At 50.9% G+C, this 21,275-nt stretch overlaps 1 protein-coding gene across 9 annotated transcripts in view; it reads right to left on the bottom strand.

The window, feature by feature from the left end:
• The window catches only part of SYT17 (synaptotagmin 17), a 145,831-nt gene that overhangs the window by 101,499 nt on the left and 23,057 nt on the right, over window positions 1-21,275 (bottom strand). For 2 of the 9 annotated variants that reach the window (XM_067706526.1, XM_067706527.1), the window contains exons 1-5: window positions 12,231-13,603; window positions 12,073-12,095; window positions 11,277-11,425; window positions 4,933-5,081; window positions 1,540-2,159 (exon numbers count right to left, since the gene is read on the bottom strand). In XM_067706526.1, coding sequence (XP_067562627.1) covers window positions 1,540-2,159; window positions 4,933-5,081; window positions 11,277-11,425; window positions 12,073-12,095; window positions 12,231-12,333 — 1,044 coding nt within the window. In that variant the 5' untranslated portion in view covers window positions 12,334-13,603. Of the gene's footprint in view, window positions 1-1,539; window positions 2,160-4,932; window positions 5,082-11,276; window positions 11,426-12,072; window positions 12,096-12,230; window positions 13,610-15,673; window positions 15,835-21,275 lie in introns of those variants that run through there. The other 7 variants (XM_067706522.1, XM_067706525.1, XM_067706520.1 and 4 more) reach the window with 7 other exon arrangements.

Here is a 21,275-nt window from a genome sequence, read left to right as displayed (position 1 = left end):
CACTTCAGCCTGCCAGCTCCTGTACTTTTTTTTGCATTTGTGGATGTCAAAAGTCTCTGTACCGGGCTTCCCTGGTGGCGCAGTGGTTGAGAGTCCGCCTGCCGATGCAGGGGACACGGGTTCATGCCCTATTCCGGGAAGGTCCCACATGCCGCGGAGCGGCTGGGCCCGTGAGCCATGGCCTCTGAGCCTGCGCGTCTGGAGCCTGTGCTCCGCAACAGGAGAGGCCACAACGGTGAGAGGCCCGTGTACCGCAAAACAACAACAACAACAACAACAACAACAACAACAACAAAAGTCTCTGTACCTGCCAGTGTAACAGGACAGAAATACCAGGAAATGAACCTCCCCATCCCCCCAGCCCTCATTCAGTGGCTGATAGGAGGTGCTGTACAAAGACCCCGGCTCCTTCACCCCTCAGGCGGAAAGGCTCTTAGGTGTGTGTCTGACACTGGCTCCCAGTTCCCCCAGCAGGTTTCAGCTCCAGTCACCCACAGTGGTGGTCGGCTCAATAACTGCACCCCTCATGCGACTTTCCCACCCCCTCCTGGTGTTTCCTCTGGTGTCACCTCCCAATTAAATGACTTCCCCTGCCTCAGGGTCTTCTTTTTCTTGGGGAATATAAACTAAGAGAGTGATAGCTTTGAAGATGTGTACACACACACACACACACACACACACACACACACACACAGTGGAACAGCCCCTCCAGCCCTCATGTTTAACACCTGCACCCCAAATGTGATGCTAGCTCATCAAACCCCTGGCCAGTAGACCTGGGCTTTAGAAGCACCTTGATGTATTCGATGCAAAATAATCCCATCTGCATTACACAGGATCACTGTCCCCGCGTGGGTGGGCTAGACCAGCCTCCAACTGGTGGGGTTTTTTCCTTCCCATACACTCCCCTCATATCTTTCCACCCACAGTGGGGGCAGTGCTGTCCTCCAGCCCACAGAATGCCCAAGGGAGGGACCCTAAAAGCCCACTGGTGAGACAGCCTGGTCCACGGGTGGCTCCCCAAGCAGCCAATTGCTCTTCCCTGGGCTGGAAGAGGGAAGGAAGCTAATCTCACAATTTGCCTGAAAAAAATCCACCTATCATCCCGTTCTTCAGCCTTCATTTTATTTTTCCCAAATCAATTTCTGAAAGTCAAAATGACTGATAGCTTCATACCCAGGACAATCACTCTCCTTAGTAAATAACCCAGCATCAATGACAAACAGCTCCCAGGGCAGTGGTGGCCACATGAACCCACACACATGGGAAAATTGCATAGGGTCTGTAGTTTAGTTACCAACATCAGTTTTCTGGTATCGCTAATGCACTCGGATCGTATCAGATTTATCATCGGGGAAGCTGGATGAAGAATACACAGGACTCTCTGTACTGTTCTTGCAACTTCTTGGGAGTCAAAAATTATTTTAAAAACCAGAGGTTTTAAAAATGCAAATAAAAAAAAAAAGTTAAATACTGAGATAAAAATAATCATTTTTTTAAAAAGCTCCCAAGAGGAGACGCTGCCAACCCATCCCTTACCTGAGAACTGGGAATCAGCGCCTTCCACCAGTGTCCGCCTTTCACCAAGTCGACCTCGCACAAAGGCACGGCCACCTTGCCGATGACACAGTGGCGTGAGAACTTATCAAAGTCCAGCACAGTCAGCAGCAGGGTCCTCCTCTGCGCCTCCAGGAAGGGGATCTCAAAGGTGTAACGCTCCTCGAACACGGGCTTCTGGGTCTTGCGTTTGACCCCGGTCTGCTTGGAGTTCTTCTGGTCCGGCAGGAGGCAGATCTTGACGTAGGGGTTGGAGTGCGCCATGTCCTGGCGCGCGCCGTCGTGGGAGATGGGAGGTGGCAGGTCCCTGGCCTCGATCACGCGCACCGTCAGGTGGTTGTGCAGCAGGTCGTACTGGGTGCTGAAGTGCAGCATGCCCAACTGGTACTTGGACAGGATCTCTGCGTCCGTCAGAAAGTCCACGTCGTCGCTGTTGGAGCCGAGGGAGTACAGGCGGGGCTCGAACTTTCTGAAATAGTCATCCGGGGTATAGGTCCGTCTGAGCACCGAGGGCTGGATGGGCTCCTTCTTGGCGCTGAGAACGCCGAACTCGATGGGTTTAATATCGATGAGTGGGGAGCTGGGTCGTCTGGAATCGAGACCTACACACCCATCAGAAATAACAATGAACACCACACCAAGTACCGGACCGGACCTGGGCCAATCTGTGAGACTGACGACATTTCCCGGATCCTCACACCTGTTCGCTCTGCTTCATGATGCTCTTTGCCAGGCGCTCTCCACTCCCGGGAATCCTCTTATTTACTCTATGGGAGGCAGCCTGGCGGTACAGCCATCCCCATCGCCATCATCACGGCAGCTAAGCGCCAGGCACTGCCCTAACTGCACTGCGTATATCCAGTTATCTAATCTTCACAAGGTATTAGCCAGTGACTGTTATCTCCACTTTACAGATGAGGAAACAGAAACTTTAAGTCACTCACCAAAGGTCACACAACTAGTAAGAGGAGGAGCCAGGAGTCAAGCCCCACCTGTCTGGCCCCAGAGTCTGGCTCTAACCATTACCCTATACTGCCTCCACTTTCACAGAGTAGGCTCTGGGGCCAGAGTGCCTGGGTCAAATTCCAACCCGGCTACTTCCCAGTGAGTGTGCATCTCTAGTAATGAGCCGTGTGACTCCAGGCACATTTTACACACTCGGTTTTCCCATCTGAAACATGGAGCCCATCACAGCACCCACCTCAGGGGCTGTGGTGAAGATTCACTGAGCAATGCAGAGAGGGCTCAGCACAGAACACACACATGGTTAAGAGGCACTAAATGGTAGCTACTGCCCATCTTCAAGGATCACACTCACACCTCGTCACTTACGGGGTACCTCTCCCCGGCAAGCAGCAGAGTTCACTGCTCCCAGTTCATCATTCCAATCTCTGCTCATCCCTCTATTCTAGCAATGAGCTCATGGCATTCTTTTTTCATTTTTAAAGGACTTAATTGAGGCATGATTGACATACAAAAACCTGTCTATATTTAATATACACAACTTGATGAGTTTGGAGATAAGTTTGCACCCATGAAACCGTCACCACAACCTATACCATAAACGTATCCATCACCTTCAGAAGTTTCCTCCTGCTTTCTTTCTTTATTTAATTTTATGTGTGTGGTAAGAACATAAGAGCTACCCTCTTTTTTAAGTACTCCATACAGTACTGTTAATTTTATGCACTCTGCTGGACAGTGACTCTCTAGAACTTACTCATCTGGCATAAGTGAAACCAACACCTGCCTGGTTCCAGCTCCCCCTGGGAACCATATTCTACTCTCTGGGCTTAGGAGTTTGATTATGAGATGCCTCGTATTAATAGGATTGGTATTTGTCCTTTCATGGCATCTTGTTGATTGCCCAAAGCCTGTCTTGCTGGCTAAAATCACGAGCCTTTGCCGGTGCGTGGCTGCACTCTCTGATAAATGTGTGCTGAATGCAGTCATCTCTGTATAGAGCTGGGCACGAGATTTAGGAATCATCTAGACTAGCGCCATCCAAGAGAAAATAAATGCGAGCCAGATACACATGTACAAGCCACAGAGGTAACTTAAAATTTCCCGGTAGCCACAAGTTTTTAAAACTACCAAGAAACAGGTGAAATCAATTTTAATATCCAATAGATCCAAAATATAATCATTTCAATATGCACGCAATGTAAAAACATTTTAGTGAGACACTATAAATTCTCTTTTTTCACACTGGCTTCAAAACCCATTGGGTATGTAACAGGTGCGGGGCATCTCAGCTCAGCCACATGGGTGGTGGCCGCTGTGACCAGCGCGGGGGGCAGGACAGCCCTCTCATTCTACAGATGGAAAGACTGAGGCTACAGAAGCCCGACATCCCCTCCGTTTCACTATTTCAAGCCCTTGAACTTTACTTCCTTCTTCTTCCCCCCATAGTCCCGGGAAAGATCAGACATCAGTCATTTCCAGCTGAGTGGATTAGTTTCATGAATTTAAGCTTCTTCCCTGTTAAGTGAATTTCAGACATCAGCTGAATGAGACAGAGGAGACTCATTTGGGGAGTGACAGGAGGTTGGGAGTCTCTGGGCTTTCTCCTTCCCACCCAGATCATGCCATCTGGTCAAACACACAGGCTATACATGGACAAACTGAGTGGCCTGAGGGCCACATTCAACCCAGAGATACATTCTGTTTGAGTTTAAAAGTAAAGAAGTTTCATATAAAAACCCAGACTGCCAGTTTCCCTTTCCAAAGATCAGGCAATACAATCCCACATGGCAAGAGCTGAGTAGTAGCTGGCCCCGTTCAATGAGACATTAGCTTCCTAACTGGCCCCAATCCCTACCCTGCCCTAGTACAAGGCCAAGAGTCAGCTGCCATTTGTCACTGCATTAGGGTGATATTTATGTCTCTCCAACCCTCTGCACTCAGTCACTGACACAATCCATTTGGCCCCTGAAGTCACTTGAATTTGCAAGCCCTGCTACGTAACATGGTAACTAACACTTGCCTTTCGGGGTCCGAAATGATAATATGCTGACAATGTCATCAACTGAGCCAATTCAATGAAACTTGTGATCAATACTACAAAAATCAATCAAAATGATCGCTTCTCACTGAACTTGGAAGAAATCAGGTGCGATGCCCTCCTTTGTCACACTGCCATGATCTCTGTCATCTTGTCTCCTGGCCTGTCACACCACTCCACCCCCTCCCCAGAGATGACCCTGTCCTTCACGTCTTTCCCGGTGATGCTCCTGAGTGTCTGGGAATGCCAGCTTTCCCCATTTGTCCTGGGGACCCAGATAGCGGGGGTGTACTTCACAGACTCTGAGTGGCAGCTGAGCAGCAAGGCTTGCTCGAGCCAGGACCCCTGACCGTCATGGCAGAGACGCTTACTTGAAATCCTCCGGGTCAGGCTGTATGTAGACTTAGATGTGTCCGAGGACGAGCATCTCCGATCTGGGGAGTTGGTCCGTGGGGTCAGCGGGACTTCACTGGCTGTGTGGACAGAGTTCCCGTCCTTGTCACTGCTCCGGCTGGCCAACCTGTAGGAGAGAAGAGGTCTCAGTGGTTGTCAGAGAATCCCCAGGGATTGGCATCTCTGTCCCATGGGAGACAGACCCATGACGAAACTGCTCTCAGACCCAGGTTATGCAACTTGGAATAAAGCAAATTTGAAATAAACTCTCAATAGCTGTTAACTCTCAATAACATCTTGCTTGTTGTACAAAATGTGAAATGATATAAATGAGTATTTCCCAATTTAGAACAATCCGTCAAGAATTTGCACAATTTCAGAGCTGAGGCTGGGGTGGGGGGAGGGGTACGGAAACTTCCTCAGGATGCTGCCACACGGAGGGTACCACTTTGACTAAACCAAGACAAGACCTGTCAGTCTTCAGTCTGGAAGGGAGAATGTGGCCGTTTATATGCATCAGAACTTCTGCGAGTGGCTTTTGGTAAGAAGTGTCCCACTATTTCAACAGTCACTGTGTCTATAAGATCTTTAAAAAATATCCTATAACAATGTCACTCCAAGTTTCTTTGAATGGCAAGGCTATGGCTACAAAATGGCCCTGAGAATCAATGATTTAAGAGCAACATTTTGATGTGTAGAAACAGCTGCGAATTAGCAGCAGCCACAACTCAATGTGCTCCCAATAAGGATGAGAAATGCTGAAAAAATAGAAAGCACTTCGGGGGGCGGCGGTACAAGGTAGTAATTAAGAGCTAGCTCAAGGCAAGTCCCTCCCTCTCTCTGTGCCTCCGTCTCCCCGTCTATAAAATGGGACTAATAATAGTACCTGCCTTACCCAGTTGCTGTGAACACTGAGTTAACAATATAAAATGCTTAGAACAGTGGTTGGTATGTTGCAGGTAAGTGCTCAATACATTTTAATTGATGTTATTATAGCAGAGGTGGCTTTAAGATCCCCCAATACTCACACAGCTACTAAGGACGCTGGGAAGGGGAAGGGGCGGGGAGACAGCTTGCAAAGTGGCCGTGAGACTGATGCTGCTGACAGCAAGCCCCTCGGCCATACCTTCAAGACTGCATCCCCCAACTTGACATTTAAACCTGAGGCGAAACTAGTCTTGAAAAATGCAACTTTCAAATTCTATAAGGTCTGCAGATGCAGCCTGGGCATGACACGAGACTGATCTGATGTTCCTCCAAAGCTAGGGTCACAGCCAGGACGAATGGGCACGTTACGGGGCGAAACTCCCAGTCCTTGCTTGCCTCCTGCTCCTGGTCTGTAAAAGGAGAACGGAGGGGCTTCCCTGGTGGCGCAGTGGTTGGGAGTCTGCCTGCCGATGCAGGGGACGCAGGTTCGTGCCCCGGTCCGGGAAGATCCCACATGCCGTGCAGCGGCTGGGCCTGTGAGCCATGGCCGCTGGGCCTGGGCGTCCGGAGCCTGTGCTCCGCAGCGGGAGAGGCCACAACAGTGAGAGGCCCGCGTACCGCAAAAAAAAAAAAAAAAAAAAAAAAAAAAAGGAGAATGGAGCAGATGGAATGATGTGGGGCATGGAAGGGGGCAGGCGAGGGCACAGAGATGCGATCGTACTAGATCCTTCTCTCTCTCCTGTAAATGAAGCAGCAGCACCTCCCAAGGAAGGCAGGACCAAAATGCGACGCGGCCACTGGGGCCCCTCCGCCTGCATGGCCTGTTTCCCGGCTGTCATACCTCACTGAGGCCGCTGCCTCCACCTGTGAAGTCCCATCAGTCTTCAAGGATCAGCTTAAATGCCATTGCTTCCTGAAGCTTTGGTTGAGTCCTCTCAGACACGGTAGCAGTGTATGCCCAGCCCACCCCTGTCCCTTTGGCGACCATCAAGCCTCCGTGCCCTCTGTTCCTTCCGCCTGGAATGCTCTTCCTGCCCCCCGTCACCTGTCTTGTTCCTCCTCATTGTTCAGATCTCAGCTGCAACAGCACCTCCTCAGAGAGGCCCCGCCCTGTCCCGTCACCTCCTCCCACCCCGTCACTCCTTATCCCTGCACCTTCTTTTTCCCACTTCAGCACATAACTCTTCTTCAGTGTGGCCTGCCTGCCTATCTTCTGCGTCTAAGCCACAGCTCCACGCGGGCAGGGGCAGTATCTGCCTTACTCACCACTGCCCTCCTTGCCCTAGCACGGCACCTGGCACGTCTGGGGCGCTCTGGTTTATTTTTTTCAGTGAATGGGTGAATGAATACACCCTTCCAGTGGTTCTCATCTGACTTACCTTGTGTCACTCTGATCTGAGCACACGCCTTGTCACTCCTCCCATAACAGGGTACAGATCTTAACGGTGGGATCTGTACTTACTGTGATCAAAAGTACCAGGTGCTGAGCACCTACTGTGTGCCAGGCACTGTGCTCAATGCTCTGTATGAACCATCATTTCATCCTTGAATCAATGCAGGAGTTAGTCGTTATGAACCACCCCCACCCCCTTTACAGACAGGGAAATGGAGGCCCCAATCGGGTGGAGGGAGGGGTGGAGAATTGACCTGCACCACTGTGAAATGGCAGAACCCCAGTGGAATGCAACAGTACCAGACTCCAGATCACATGCCCCACGCTACAGAGCTGGGTATCCCCTGGGAGGCCTGTAAGAGCCCTGCGCTTAGTAGGTACTCAACACATGCTTGTTGGACAAAGAAATAACCTAATTCACTCTTCAGTGAGGGTCTTCCTGGCACTGCCCCAAAAGGAGCCAGTCGGATTGTACCGTTTTTCTGACCCTCACCAGCCCAGCCCAGCCCAGCCCAAGAAAGCTGGGGGGACCCACGTGATGGAAGCATATGTGACAATTAATGGTGTGTCCCCCCAAATCACACACACAAAGGGCCAGCTCATCTGCCACATGCCACCCCACAGAGAGGCATGTGCTGTGGTTCTTGGTTCTAATGTCACAGTAGCAACAGCTACAAGGCCTGTACACTTGACATTTCTACTCTCTGCCTGTTTGATAACATGCAACTGCCTGCCTGGTAAATAAATCTGAGGAAAGCACAGCACTAAATTCTCTTTCTGGAGGATTTAACTGGCCTCCCCTTTACCGATTTCTCTTAATATTTCGCATGATCTTGACAGTCAAAAATGTACTCAGTGTGCCCAGGATTCAAGGAAGACCTGGGTCATCTTAGGAAGCACAAAGGTCATGTACAGCTGCTCAGACTGTACACTGCACTACGCTAGGTGGTCCCATTCATAATGACCACCACGTGAAGGGCACCTCCTGAAGCTGTGTGGTGTGCTGGCTCTGCTGGAAGGTTCCAGCCCACTTCTCTGCTTGTGGCATAACCAAAACAAGTGTCTTCCCTGAGGGTCCCACCCCAGAAGAAATCCCCCGCTTGTACAAAGGGTCAGCAGCCTGGGCAAAGCAAAACTATCCTCCAACTCAGTGGCCGTGCATCTGGAACACTCTGCATCTGGGGCAAACAGATACCAGGCTGTGATTTTCAATGTCTATCAGGGGTTTACTCTGGTTCAGAAGAAAATCCAAATTCCTTAATCTGGCATTTGAGACCCTACACGACCTGAGCTCGCAGGCTCGTTTTCTATGATCCCCCCGATTCGTGGCGTTTGTCCACCCTGGATCCAGTCACAGCACCCAAATTGTTTATTACCCAGGTCTGCAAACTACAGGGCCAAATCCACTGCCTAATTTTGTAGAAGTGTTATTGGAGCACAGCTATGCCCATTCACTAATGAACTGTCTATGGTTGCTTTTGTACTACAAGGATAGAAGTGAGTAGCTGCAACAGAAACTAAGCCCAAGAGGCTAAAATATTTACTATCTAGCCCTTTACCAGAAAAGTTTGCCAACCCCTGTTCGACTAGCTTATTATTTCTTGTGTTTCAGGTGGAATAACCCTTTCCCTGGTTCCAGCATGGTCAGCAAACCCAGGAATGATCCCAGCACTTTTTCCTCCAAGCAAAAGTGATTGGATCAAGTGATTGGCACACGACCCGAGCCAGGGCAATGAGAGCCTTTCCCGATACATTTGTTGCTGTTAAAAATGAGGCAGAGAAAAAACAAAGCTTAAGAATGAGGCCAGGGCTTCCCTGGTGGCGCAGTGGTTGAGAGTCCGCCTGCCGATGCAGGGGACACGGGTTCATGCCCCGGTCCGGGAGGATCCCACATGCCGCGTAGCGGCTGGGCCCGTCAGCCATGACCGCTGAGCCTGCGCATCGGAGCCTGTGCTCCGCAACGGGAGAGGCCACAACAGTGAGAGGCCCGCGTACCGCAAAAAAAAAAAAAAAAAAAGGATGAGGCCAAAACAGAAGAAACGTAAAGAAAGAGAGTGAGAGTGCGTACATGCACGCCCATGACATCATTTGAGCCCCTGGATCCAGCTATGCCTGCAGTCATTCTCCCAGGATTTTTCCATAACAAAACTCTATGCAAGACCGTCATACGGGCGTGCAGGGTGTGAATACACAAATTGAACTTATATACCTGCTGTACCTCCTACACTAGAGTTTAAATCCCCTGAGCATGGGAACAGGACTCTATCTAGCCTTGTAGGGCAACCTCAAGAGAAAAACTACCGAAGAAACTGAGATTAACTTTTCAAGGGCATGACTGCCACTTTCAGGACTCACTTGCTGCCTGCAGGTTAGTCAGCTGGTCAATAGCCATTTTTTGGAATGAACAAGACAGCCCTGGCACAGCAGAGCTGGAGTTCTTCTGAGCATGGCTTTAAAGACGCCAGATGGGCTGAGCCAACCTCCGTCACTGGAAAATGGGGATGATCCCTTGATTAACGAGTTGGTTTCACCAAACATCTCAACTCTGTGCACACCTGCAGGATCCAGGCTACAACCTGTGAGTAATGGGAGGTTCCTTAACATTATCTTTATCAGTTGAAAGAATCTTGATCTATACCTAATAATAACAGAGATGAATATTTACTACTGTGCTCAGCACGTTACGTGCATATCTCATGACGCCTAACAGCGACCCTATAAAGTAAGTTCTATTACTTTTCCTACTTTACAGATGGGGAAACCCAGAATAGGGTAAAAAGAATCACTTAACGTCTATGATTACCAACAAGGTATCAAGCAGCCTGAGGTACTTTTGCATACACTAATTCATGCAATCACCACAACCACCCTATAAGATAAATACTATTCTTTTTATCATCCCCATTTGACAGATGGGAAATCAAGGCACAGAGCGATCAAGCAACTTGTCCAAGGGAACAGAACTAGAAAAAAGTAGGAGAAACAGGATTTGAACTCACAGAGCCTGACACAGAGCCATTTGGCTATGGAAATATCTGATACTTGCTTCTAAGAAAATAAGAGGACTGAGGCATGACCCCCAACTTGGAGGGAAAGATGGGGCGCCAGAGGCTTCTGGAATCTTAGCCCAAGGGTTTAGCTGAGACAGCACTGGATCCCCACTGAGGCTGCAGCTGTGGGCCCTCACACTGTCTTCCCAACTCTCTGAGCCTCCCCTCTGTATCATGAGAAGTGGCACCTGGTGATTCCCAGGCCCTGGCCCTCTAGACTCAACCCAGACTCTCCGGCCACATTCCTCTCCCAGCCACAGAGAGGTGGACCAGACACGTGGCTGAGAAGCTTCAAAACTGCGTTCCCAAAATATCCGAGCGACTGGCAGATGGAGATGTTGTATGCGGGCGCGGGAGGAAAACGAATTGGAAATAAAACGAAAGACGCCAGAGAGAACATAAACAGCGAAGGAGGACACGATGGCGACTGGAGGTGCTTTTCTGCTCCCCTGTTTCTGAAGTTCCTGCTCAAACCAGCAGAGAGGCACTTGTTTGTTCATGCTGTCCACACCAAATACTCCTTGAGCATCTAGCATGAGCCAGGCACGGGCCAGGTGCTAGGACAGTTTGTCGTACTGACTTGGATTGAAACCTTTAGAATGTGGACATCCCTTGAAGAATATAGATGCTCACAGATCTCTTTTTCTGCTTGGAACGACACTCAGCGTGATTAAACGTGCCCACATGCTTAGCGTTACACAGTTCGTATCTCAGAAGGCCCGATGTGAAACCAGCTACACTGAAGCCCCACCCCCAGCTGGTCTCGCCAGCCTGCCGAACGCAGCGAGGCACAGAGCACATCCCATCAGCAGCTAAGAGGTCGATGGAAACTCAGCCTTTCCCACTTTCACACCCCAAATCCTCCTTCCCGGGCCCCAAACCCCCTCGCAGAAACGGAGGAAAGAAAGGTCTTAAGATTGCCTTCCAGGAAGTTCGGAGCAGTTTTACTTACAGCCAGGGAGGAGTCTGGGCAGGGAAAGGTCCCAGAATTTCAACTTCATCCTCACTCGACTGGCAACAGCTGGATTCATAGCACTTCTGACAGCAGTGCCGGCAAGTCCATCTGCAGAGCAGCAGATCGGAGATTCTAGAAAGAAAACCCTGAGGCCATTGGGGGAGGTGGGGAGTGAAGAGGGGTGGAAAGGGTGGGGAGGAAAAAGAGGAAAAACACCCAAAATTACAAGCAGCTGATCCCTGATGAGAAATAACGACATTCAGGAGGTCTGCCTCCGCCACTGATCACTTAGAACAAAATGTTTTCCATTTCTATTTACCAACTGCAGGCACAAAGATGTGGCAAACACCAACCCGCTCGAGCCATTAATAGCGAGCACAATATTTGCAGGTTATTTTCTTTTGCAGTTTATGTGAACGTCTTTCTTGACATGGGGATGGTTTATTCAACATCGTGAGGGCTATGCAATATGTTCTCAAAACACAATGAATATTACTTTGTCTTCTTGAAAGCAAAGCAAAAATATTTTAAAAAAAATCATCTCATGACATGAGAGTAAACAGAGATAATCAAATGGCAATAAGTAGGGGGTGGGAAGGAAAACTTATCTCATCAACTAGTGTCTTTTCACCGGGATCTCCCTTCCGTAGAAGGGGATCGAAACCATGCCGTTATCAACATCCGGTTGCTGTTTAATATTCAATATCCCCGCAGCCCCACACAAGGCTCCAAAATGACAAGCAAGCATTTCTTGATCAGAAGCCAGACCAAACGAATCGCCGAATTAACTCACCTCGTTTAAAGGTTCCAACTGCCCTTTTAGAGATCCACGTGAAGCCAAGGGGCGCAGAGGGCGAGGGGGGTGACAGAGAGAGAGAGAGAGACAAGACCAGTTTAGCAATATTCCAGCAACCCCCCCCAAAAAAAAAAGCCCTGCTTCTTTCCACTTACCATCCTGGGAAGGGAGCTGACCTCCTAACAAGGTGTTGCTACCTTCAGGGTTGCTGGTAGCCTCCCGGCTAACCAACACCGAATAAATGGGAAACTTTAGCATTTCGATTTGATTTGCACCGTATGCTGTTATGAATCAGAGCGGGTGGATAGATAGTCATGCTATCCAATGCAGCCACACTTCAGGAGAGGAGCAAACCTTCCTATACAGAAATAGCCATGAAGCCAACCCAAAAGGACATGATTAGCTAACATGCAGGCAGGCACAGCGTGGATGTGACTTGGCTCCCCCGCCCTCCCCGAGGCCCTACCTTCCAATTCTGCTCCAATGGTGGGGAGCTTCACATGACCACCCACAAACAGAGGGAGCCAAAGAAAAGAAAGCCATAGTCTGGTCCTCGGGAAGAAGGGAGGGAGCCCCTCCCTTCTTCAGCCCCACCTCCACCCCAGTTTCTTCTCTCCGGTTCCCAAGGCAGAGTCTCCCGCCACCCCCTTCCGGGAGAGAGTCTTAATGGCTTTCCAAACGGGCCAAGTAAACCAGGTAGGTTAGGAGGAGTCTCCCACAGAACTCAGAACTTTGAGTCAAGAGGGAGAAAGTTAACTGTCTTTTTCAATTCTCTTGCAAGGAGGAGAAAGTCTTAATTTGGTACCATTGTATGTGACATTTTTCTAACAGTTGCAAATCCCATCCCCGCCTTCCTTTTTAAACTGAGAGCAGACCCCAGCTCAGAGCCTTGGAGACAGCCTACCCATCTAGAATCCAAGAATGTGGCATTATTCTCATGGTGTTTATTTTTCCTGTTGCCTTCTGTTTATATCACGTGACCCTGGTTTTCTATTATGGTAATGACATAAAGTTTCCTTTTCATACTATTTTTTAAAGTTAAAATAAAGTGCAAGTCCATTTATAGAAAAAAAATTAAGTGAATAACAGCACAGGTGGTTCGCAGCTCATGAAAAACTCAAAATCCTTGAAGTGATAAGCGATTTACTGCAGCTTGGGAAACGAAGTCTCGGGCACTAACCACACCGAGGCGGGTGAGGAGAAGGGTATGAAACTGAGTGAAGAAGCGCTAGTCCTGGCCTCACCAGTGGCCAATCATGTGACTTGGGCAAGTAGGGGTGGCGGGGGGGGGGCGCACTCTGAGCCTCAGTTAACCTCTTCTCTTTAGTGGAAGGGCTAAGCTAGGACACTATGAAAATGCTTTGTCCTGCCCAGCTGCACAATATCTGAACCCCTTCTGTGGCTTATGAGAACCAGACAGTTTGTCAAGTCCAGTTGGAACCTGCTAGGCACCGGGGACTGTCCTGGCCAATACAGCGGTGAGGTGAACAATGCAGAAAAAGCTATGCCCTCGTGGGGCTCACATGAGAAAGTGCTTTAAAATGCTTACGGTCAAGTGCAAGGATACAGTGATGCTTCTTCACAACAAGCCAGGCTCACAGGGAAGTGTTCCTTGGGTATGTAGTGATCCAAAGAGAACCATTTCTAAAACCATGATGAGCAGAAGCAAGGCCACCTCAGGGGCCCCAATGAGGTACAACCACGCAGCTTTCTCAAGGCCCAGGTGCAAGGTGACTGTCAGGGCAGCAAAGAGAAACCAAGGAAAATGAAGAAAGAGGAAAGGGAAGATGCTCTGAGGCTCCCACGAATGCCAAGTCTTTGAGGCTCGGTTTCATGTGTTTGACCCAATGGAGGAGAACTGATTCGAGCCAGGAAAAAAAGGAGGAAGGAGGAGAACCCAGATATTCTAGAACAGGGGGTGCAAGCTATGGCTAGCAGACCAAATCCGGCCTGCAGCCTGTTTTTCCATGGCCCTCCAGCTAAGAATGGTTTGTATATTTTTATTTGGTTGAAAAAGAAATTTAAAGATTAATACTTCTTGACTCATACCAAGTATATGAAATTCAGTTTCAGTGTCCACAGACTTTTATTTAGGCACAGCCATGCCCATTAATTTACTACTGTCTATGGCTGTTTAGTGCCAGAGTCAAGAGGCTGTGACACAGACCATGAAGCCCTCCAAGAAAAAAGAAGTATTTGCTATCTAGCCCTTTACAGAAAAAGTTTAACACCTTGTTCTAGGAGGAAAGTCAACATCACCGGGCCATCCTCATACCAGATGCTTAACAAATCCCCCACCGATCCCCACCAGCCCCCCTTTTAGGCCTCACCACGACCCCTAAGCACCTGTATGGCCTTGGGCAGGTCCCTTAATTACTCTGTGCTTGAAGGCAGTCATTAAGACCCGCAGAAGCGTTGTTCCTTTCTCACTGCACTGTGCATTCTGAGGGGCAGGGACCTGCTGCTTTCTCAGCTGTGTCCCCACTGCCCATACATAGTAGGTGATTAGCCAAGTGTCTCTTGAGCAACTGTCGACCAGCGCCCCGCCCCACAACATCCACACAGTAGGTGAACAGTAAATGTGACCTTCATTGAACTTGAAAAGATGACCTAGGGATTCCAATGGAGCGAACCTAAGGAGAGGGATGTGAAGGCTATGGCCTAGGTGGCAGAGCAGAGTTCCCGGCAGGTGGAAAAGTCTAAAGACATGACGAGGGGATGCGTGAGCCAAAGGGGCACGAGGGGACCAGCAGCAACCCCAGCTGTAGCCGAGGGGAGACGTGAGCCCGGATGCACCCTGACTGTGGGAGCCTGGAGGCTTCTCTGCCAGGCTGAGGAGCCAACCCCAGAAGCAAGCAGCTCAGCGGGTCTGACTGCATGACCTTGGCGCTGACCCGTCGCCACTTCCCCCCCATGTATCGAGAAGAAAGGTCTTTCAGTCAAGCAGCGCCCCCTCACCGCCCCCTAAAGAAGGTGCTTGTAAATTATTTCAGCCTAAGGATTCTTGGGGGGTGTCCCCAAGATGATGGTGGTCCACAACTCCCAGACCCCAATGCAATGGCCCAAAGTAATCGGCTGCCCCCCAACACCACCAGCGCGCCTCTGGTGTGTCCCCCACCGCTCAACACCCAGTGCCCGGGAAAGACGACGTCCTTGTCCCTCCTGGCCGGAACAGGCTCCCTCCACCGGCCAATTAGCCGGAGCCGTCACCAAGGCAACGGCAGCTGGCGGGCCGGGCGGCTGGCGCGCCCCGGGCCGCCCTGCCCGCGGCCCCTCCCCTGGGGAGTGGTGCACGAGGGAGGAGGTGGGGGAAGGGAGAAGAAAAGTCCGCCCCACCCCCATTCCTTCCCCAGGAGGTGAGGGCGCGCGTGAAGAGTCCGCTTAGGGCCTTTCGTCACGGGGTGCGGGGGTCCCCAGCCTCTTCTCCTGGGGCGCACCCCCCACTGCTGCACAGGTAGCCTGCGCTCAGACATCCTTTTTCTCCAGGCAAGTTTGTGGCAGCGCAGCCGTCTGCCCTCCCTCCCGCGCGCTCACAGTCGCAGGGGGCGCGGCACCCCTCACCCACACCGCGGACCTGGCCCCCCGGCCTCAGCCCTACCTGAATGTACGCCATTTTCGCCCGCGCGCACTCACTCCGGCCCGGGCATGGCGCCGCCACGGCCACTTTGCCCTCGCCAGCCCGAGAGAGGGGAGAAAGCAAAGGGGGAAAGAAAGAAAAAGACAGCCGGGTGGCCCCAGACGTGACTGGCGTGGCTGATGAGCGGCTCCCGCCCCTCCGTCGGCCGCCCCGTCCTTGCCTTCCCCTGCGTTCCGGCTCCCGGAGTCGGGGCCGCCTCCCAGGTTGGGAGAGCTCGGGCGCCCAGGGCGGGCGCCCAGGGCCTCCGCCTCGGCCTCCCTTGCTGTCCCGCGCTTCCCCCGAGGCGCTCCCCAGGCTACATTAAGGCCGGGACGCCTGGGGAGGGAGCCCGGGGCAACCACGGAGACTGCAGCGACCCTGGCGCGGGCGGGGCCGGAGACGCTGGGGCCAGTGCGCGCCAGAGGCGGGGGAGGGGACCGCGAAGGGGAACGGGGTGGGAGGGGGCGGTGCGCGGGTCAGCCCATCCGGTCGGCACCGATGTTGGCACCTACGAAGAGCGGAGCCTCCGAGGCGGCCGTGAAGCCGAAGGGGCACGGTCCAGCCCACCTTGTAGTCTGGAGCTGGGAGAGTCCTCCCCATCCAGCCGTCTCCCAGACCAGGTTGGAAAAACTTTATTCCCGCGCCCCCCTCGACGCGCCTAGAACTGTTGCGGTGAGGAACGCAAAGGCCAAACGAATGGGAGCCTCAAGTTAAGGTGGGGCCTTGGGCTCCCCGAGGGAGATACCGCGGCCAGGGTGGCAGGGGCGCGCGGAGAGATCGGCGCGTCCCTTTACCCTAAAGCTGCCGGACTTGCGCCCTGGGCGCAACAGGTCTGGCGCGGGACGGCCCAGCAGCGCCACCCAGCGTCGCGCCCAGCGTCCTGCGTCTCTGCCCGCTCGAAGCTCCGCGCCAGCGAGCGTGCGCCCCCGGGCGTGTCCACCGCCAGCCTGCCAGCCCTCGTGGCTGGGACGGTCTGGGCCTGGAGGCCTCCCCCAAGCCCGTCCTCCCACCCCAAGGCCACAGAGCTGAGGCTGGGTCTCCACTGAGGGATATGAAGTGGAACACTGCCCTTCGCTGGTTCTGTTTTTAAAATGCCCAGCCATCTCCAGTTGCCAGTCACCTCCAGTTGCCCGTCACCAGTTTACCCGCTTTTTAAATCTCCCACTGCCTCTGTCTTTTCATCAGTAAAAATGGCATAAAATCTCTGCCCTGCCTTTCCTCCAGGGCTGTCTTGTGGGAGTAAATGAGGAAATTAATGCGGAAGTTATAAACAAAAGGTGTAATATACATATGTGTAAATATTTTGTGTAAATATCTAGCATACATATACATTTCTAAGTATGATATACTATTTCATTTGTAGCACATGGCATGTAACACATGTTGAGCGATTATAATTCTGCAGGCACCGTGCTCAACCCTTCACAAGCATTTCATTTTGTCCTCCTCTGCCTTGCGTACTCCTATACATCTAGCAGAGTGCTTGACTCCTCTTAACTTTATGAGGGAACTGCTGCAACTATCCCCAGTTTACAGATGGGGAAACTGAGGTGCACAGAGGTAAAGCCACTCTACCAAGGTATGACAGCTGCCAGTTAGTCGCACTGGCATTTGAACCCACCATGGTCTGTACTCCTAACAACTTCATGGTATGTATCCACAATGTTTCTTTGACACTGATGGGAAGTGTGCTTGGTCGGGAGTGGGCTTCACAGAGGAGGGGTGCCCACTGGGATAGGTGCTCCTTGTGGGGACTTGAGGGAGGTGGAGGGGTTTGCCAGGTGTTCCCATGAGGAATAGCTAAGTTTTTTTGTTTTTGTTTTTTTTGCGGTACGCGGGCCTCTCACTGTTGTGGCCTCTCCCGTTGCGGAGCACAGGCTCCGGACGCGCAGGCTCAGCGGCCATGGCTCACGGACCCAGCCGCTCCGCGGCATGTGGGATCTTCCCGGACCGGGGCGCGAACCCGTGTCCCCTGCATTGGCAGGCGGACTCTCAACCACTGCGCCACCAGGGAAGCCCTAGCTAAGCTTTTTGAGACAGTGCCAGGCAGGGCTTTAAACCTTTTAAAACCTTTTACAGCAAATTCAATCTTTTAATTCTCTGATATGCTTGAGGTGGGCACTATTACTGTCCCACTCTTCAAATGAGAAAAAAAGGAGGCACAAAGCAGTGAAGTTGCCCAGGGGCTATATATACAGCGTCGAGGAGCTGGAATTCAAACCTAGACCCCTTAAACGGAAATCCTTCCCTAGCCGCTGCCCCACGTTGCTGCATAGTGCCGGATATTGGGGGTAGGGGGATGAAATCCTTAGGGTTAGTTTGGTACCTTAATCCGTAAAGACTTAAAACTGCCTCAGAATACCAAGCACCCCTCCTCCAATGAAGGGGGTTATTTTAAATGGGCATAATAGAACCTACCTCTGGGATTATCAAATACTTTCATTTATGTCAAGCACCAGCATGCAATGGGCGCTTAATAAATGCTTGTTGAATGAACAAATGGATGGTATTAATAGCTGAGATGGGTGCCTCCAACTCTTGAGTCATTATTATGATCGAGGGCTGATCCCTTCACGTGCATTCTTGTGTAATCCTCACCAGAGCCCTGCAAAGTGGGTACTATCATCGTCCCATATTACAGGTAAGGAAGGTGAAGATCTGAAAGGGGAAGGGAGTTGCTCAAGGTAAACAGGTGAAAAGTGGCAGAGACAGGAGAAAAATGCAGATCTGGTTAGCTGCAAAGGCCCATTTCTTTAGGGCTGCACCATCCTGCCTCCAATGAAAGAAGGAACAAGAAATCGGTCCTAAGTCATTCATCAGGGGAACGTCACTTCAGGGTCTCCGGCTCTGCGAGCCTCTACCTGCCCAACAGGGGACCTGCGGTCCAGCTTTGAGGTGAAACCTGGACTCAGACCGAGGCTGTGCCTGTTTGGATAAGGCACCTTCACGGGCCTCAGTGGAGAGGCCCCCAGGCCAGTACACTGACAAATTCATGGAATTGCATATGACCTGTGGTGTGATAAAGGGAGGCCCAGGGGGCTGTCGGGGTACTGAGGAGGGGCCCTAACCTAGTGTGGTGAGGGTCAGAGAAGCCTTCCTGAGGGGTGACCTTAAGCTGAGTCCCAAAGAACCGAGATGAGGAGATTATTCTAGAGCCCAGTGGTACTTGACTGGGGTGGAGGAGTCCATGAATTTAGAAAGGCATAAAGTTACATCTCCATGGTCACTGACCTGGGACTTCGTCACCAGTAGAAATCACATATGTTCCTATCACATTACAGTTGTTGCTTTTATAACTTGACTCTTCATTGACACCCTTTACTGTTTGAAAATTACAGCAGTTATTAGGCCTCCGCACTAGGTCTTTCTATTTAATGCATTATTGAAGAAGCACATGCATTACCATAGTTAAATTTAAACTGGTTTTAATATTTTGAAAAATGTATATCAGTATGTTATAATTTCATTATAATTCCATGTATCCTGCTCTATGATTGAAAAGACATTATTCTGAGGTGGGGTCTAGAGGCTTCCACAGACTGGCAGAGGGGTCCATGGCAGAGAAAGGATTAAGAACCCCTGGAGGTCACATGTACATTAGCTTAGAGATGAGAGTGCGAACTCCAAGTAGCTCTCTAGCTGAAGTGAGGGGAGGGTGGTACCAGCTGAAATTCAACAGGTAGGAGGGACCAGGGGCCAGGTAGTCTGGCAGCCTTGTGAGTTACCCCATAGAAGAGCAGGAAGGGTCAGGCCCAGGCAGATTTCTGGCGTGTCTGTGTGTCTGTCTGTGTCTGTCTGTCTGTGTGTCTGTGAGCGCCGAGCAGACAAGCCTGAAGGCAGGGAGACTGTTGCAGCAATCTGGGTAAGAAGCAGTGTGAGTCTGAACCAAGGTCATGGCCATGAATCAGTGGCCGAAACTGAATCAGCAGTGATGAGGTGGGGAAGGCAGGGGAGGCTGGAGGAGGGCAGGTTTGCTGGGGGAGGAATTGGGGTTTTGTGTTTGAATATGTTGAACCTCAGATGTGTATTGTCTAGGGTTCCTGAAAGAAACCCAGTTCAATCCAGCTTGAGCGAAAAAGAGCTGATGGGCTTATTAAGTTGGAAGGCCAAGGGCAAATCCCACAGAGATGTCTGGATTTAGGGATGCGGTGAAGTCATGAGGACTCACTCTCTCTCCATATCTTCTCTCTGAACATTGGATTTTTTTCCCCCTGGAGTAGGTTTGTTTCACATGGCAGAAAAATGGCCACTAGTGCCTTAAGCTTATATTTTAACAGTTTATGCTCCAAAAGGAAGAGAGACTTTGTATGAAATCTTAGGGAAAAACTCTAAATGGTCCTGCTTAGGTCACATGCCTACCTCTGGACCAAGCAGTGTTTCCAGAGGACCCAGCACTCTGCTTGAGTCAGCCTGGACCAGGTGACCAGACATATGTGGGTATCATTAGCCATGACCCCATAAGGACCCAGAGAGGGGCAGGAGGGGTTCTGTAAGAGATTACAGGAGACAGAAATGCACACAATGATACGGCAGTGGAACATCCAGGTGTAGCTGCCCAATGGGCAGGTTCGATGGTTCCAGAGTTCAGCCCCTCCTAATGCAGAAAGACACTCAGAGTTGCAGATCAGGAGATGAGGCTTCAGTCACCTCCTGGTGGGACGCCCAAGCTCATCTCAGTCTGCAGCGTCTACAAGGAACCTGGCCTCTCACATTCTCCCCTCAGAGACCCAGCCCTGGATGGCAGACACAGGCACATAATAATGATTTTCTCTTCAGGATCCTTAAGAAGGTAGTTAGAGGTGGCATTGTAAACCACAGACCTCAGGATAGCTATTATAACTAAAAAGCACCAGAACGGCAAAAGCAGTTACTGGCGTCCATATGGGCAACACACATTCTGGTTAGGTGACTTTCTATTTCTGCCATACAGGCTGACGGCATCGTCTCCCAAGTCAATTTTAATTATACAGCTTCCAGCACATGCCATTTAGGTCCTGTTTTAGCTGTGCCCGTAACCCTGGACAGTGTTTCTGAACACCACGGAAGTAAGAAGGCTCCGGGCTAATTAAATAGCTGGTCTGGAAATAGGAAGGGCGGCCCCAGGGCTGACATAACAGGGCAACCCTCTGAGTGACCATGCATTGGAGTCAGACCCCTTTCATCTCCATCTTCACCAGGGGTAGTGTGGTTTGATAGCTTCAAGTCCAACCTCACCTACATAATAACTGTGTGGCCTCAGGTAAGCCATTTAATCTCTGGGAACCTGAGTTTTCCTCACCTGAAGAATGGGTATAATGCTTTCCTCCCAGGGCAGGTAGGAGATGGGGCCAATGAGAAAAATGCACGTGAAACACGAGCGCATAGTTCAAAACTAGTGGCTTCTTTCCGCCATAGCATACATTTAATCTGCAGCCACGGTGCCTCTTACCCTATTTTACAGTTGGAAGGGAAGAGTGTGTCAGGGGGAAGGAAGGGATAATGTGGAGATTAAAATCCTGACCTCCGGGGTGAGCCGGGCCTGGGTCTAAGTCGTACCACCTGCCACTTAGAAGCTGTGTGACTTCACACCTGTCTCTCTGTGCAC

This window comes from Pseudorca crassidens, chromosome 15, assembly GCF_039906515.1.
Source record: "Pseudorca crassidens isolate mPseCra1 chromosome 15, mPseCra1.hap1, whole genome shotgun sequence".
Lineage (NCBI taxonomy): Eukaryota > Metazoa > Chordata > Mammalia > Artiodactyla > Delphinidae > Pseudorca > Pseudorca crassidens.
Note: the sequence above shows the minus strand (reverse complement) of the source record. Positions and strands in the feature narration are given on the sequence as shown.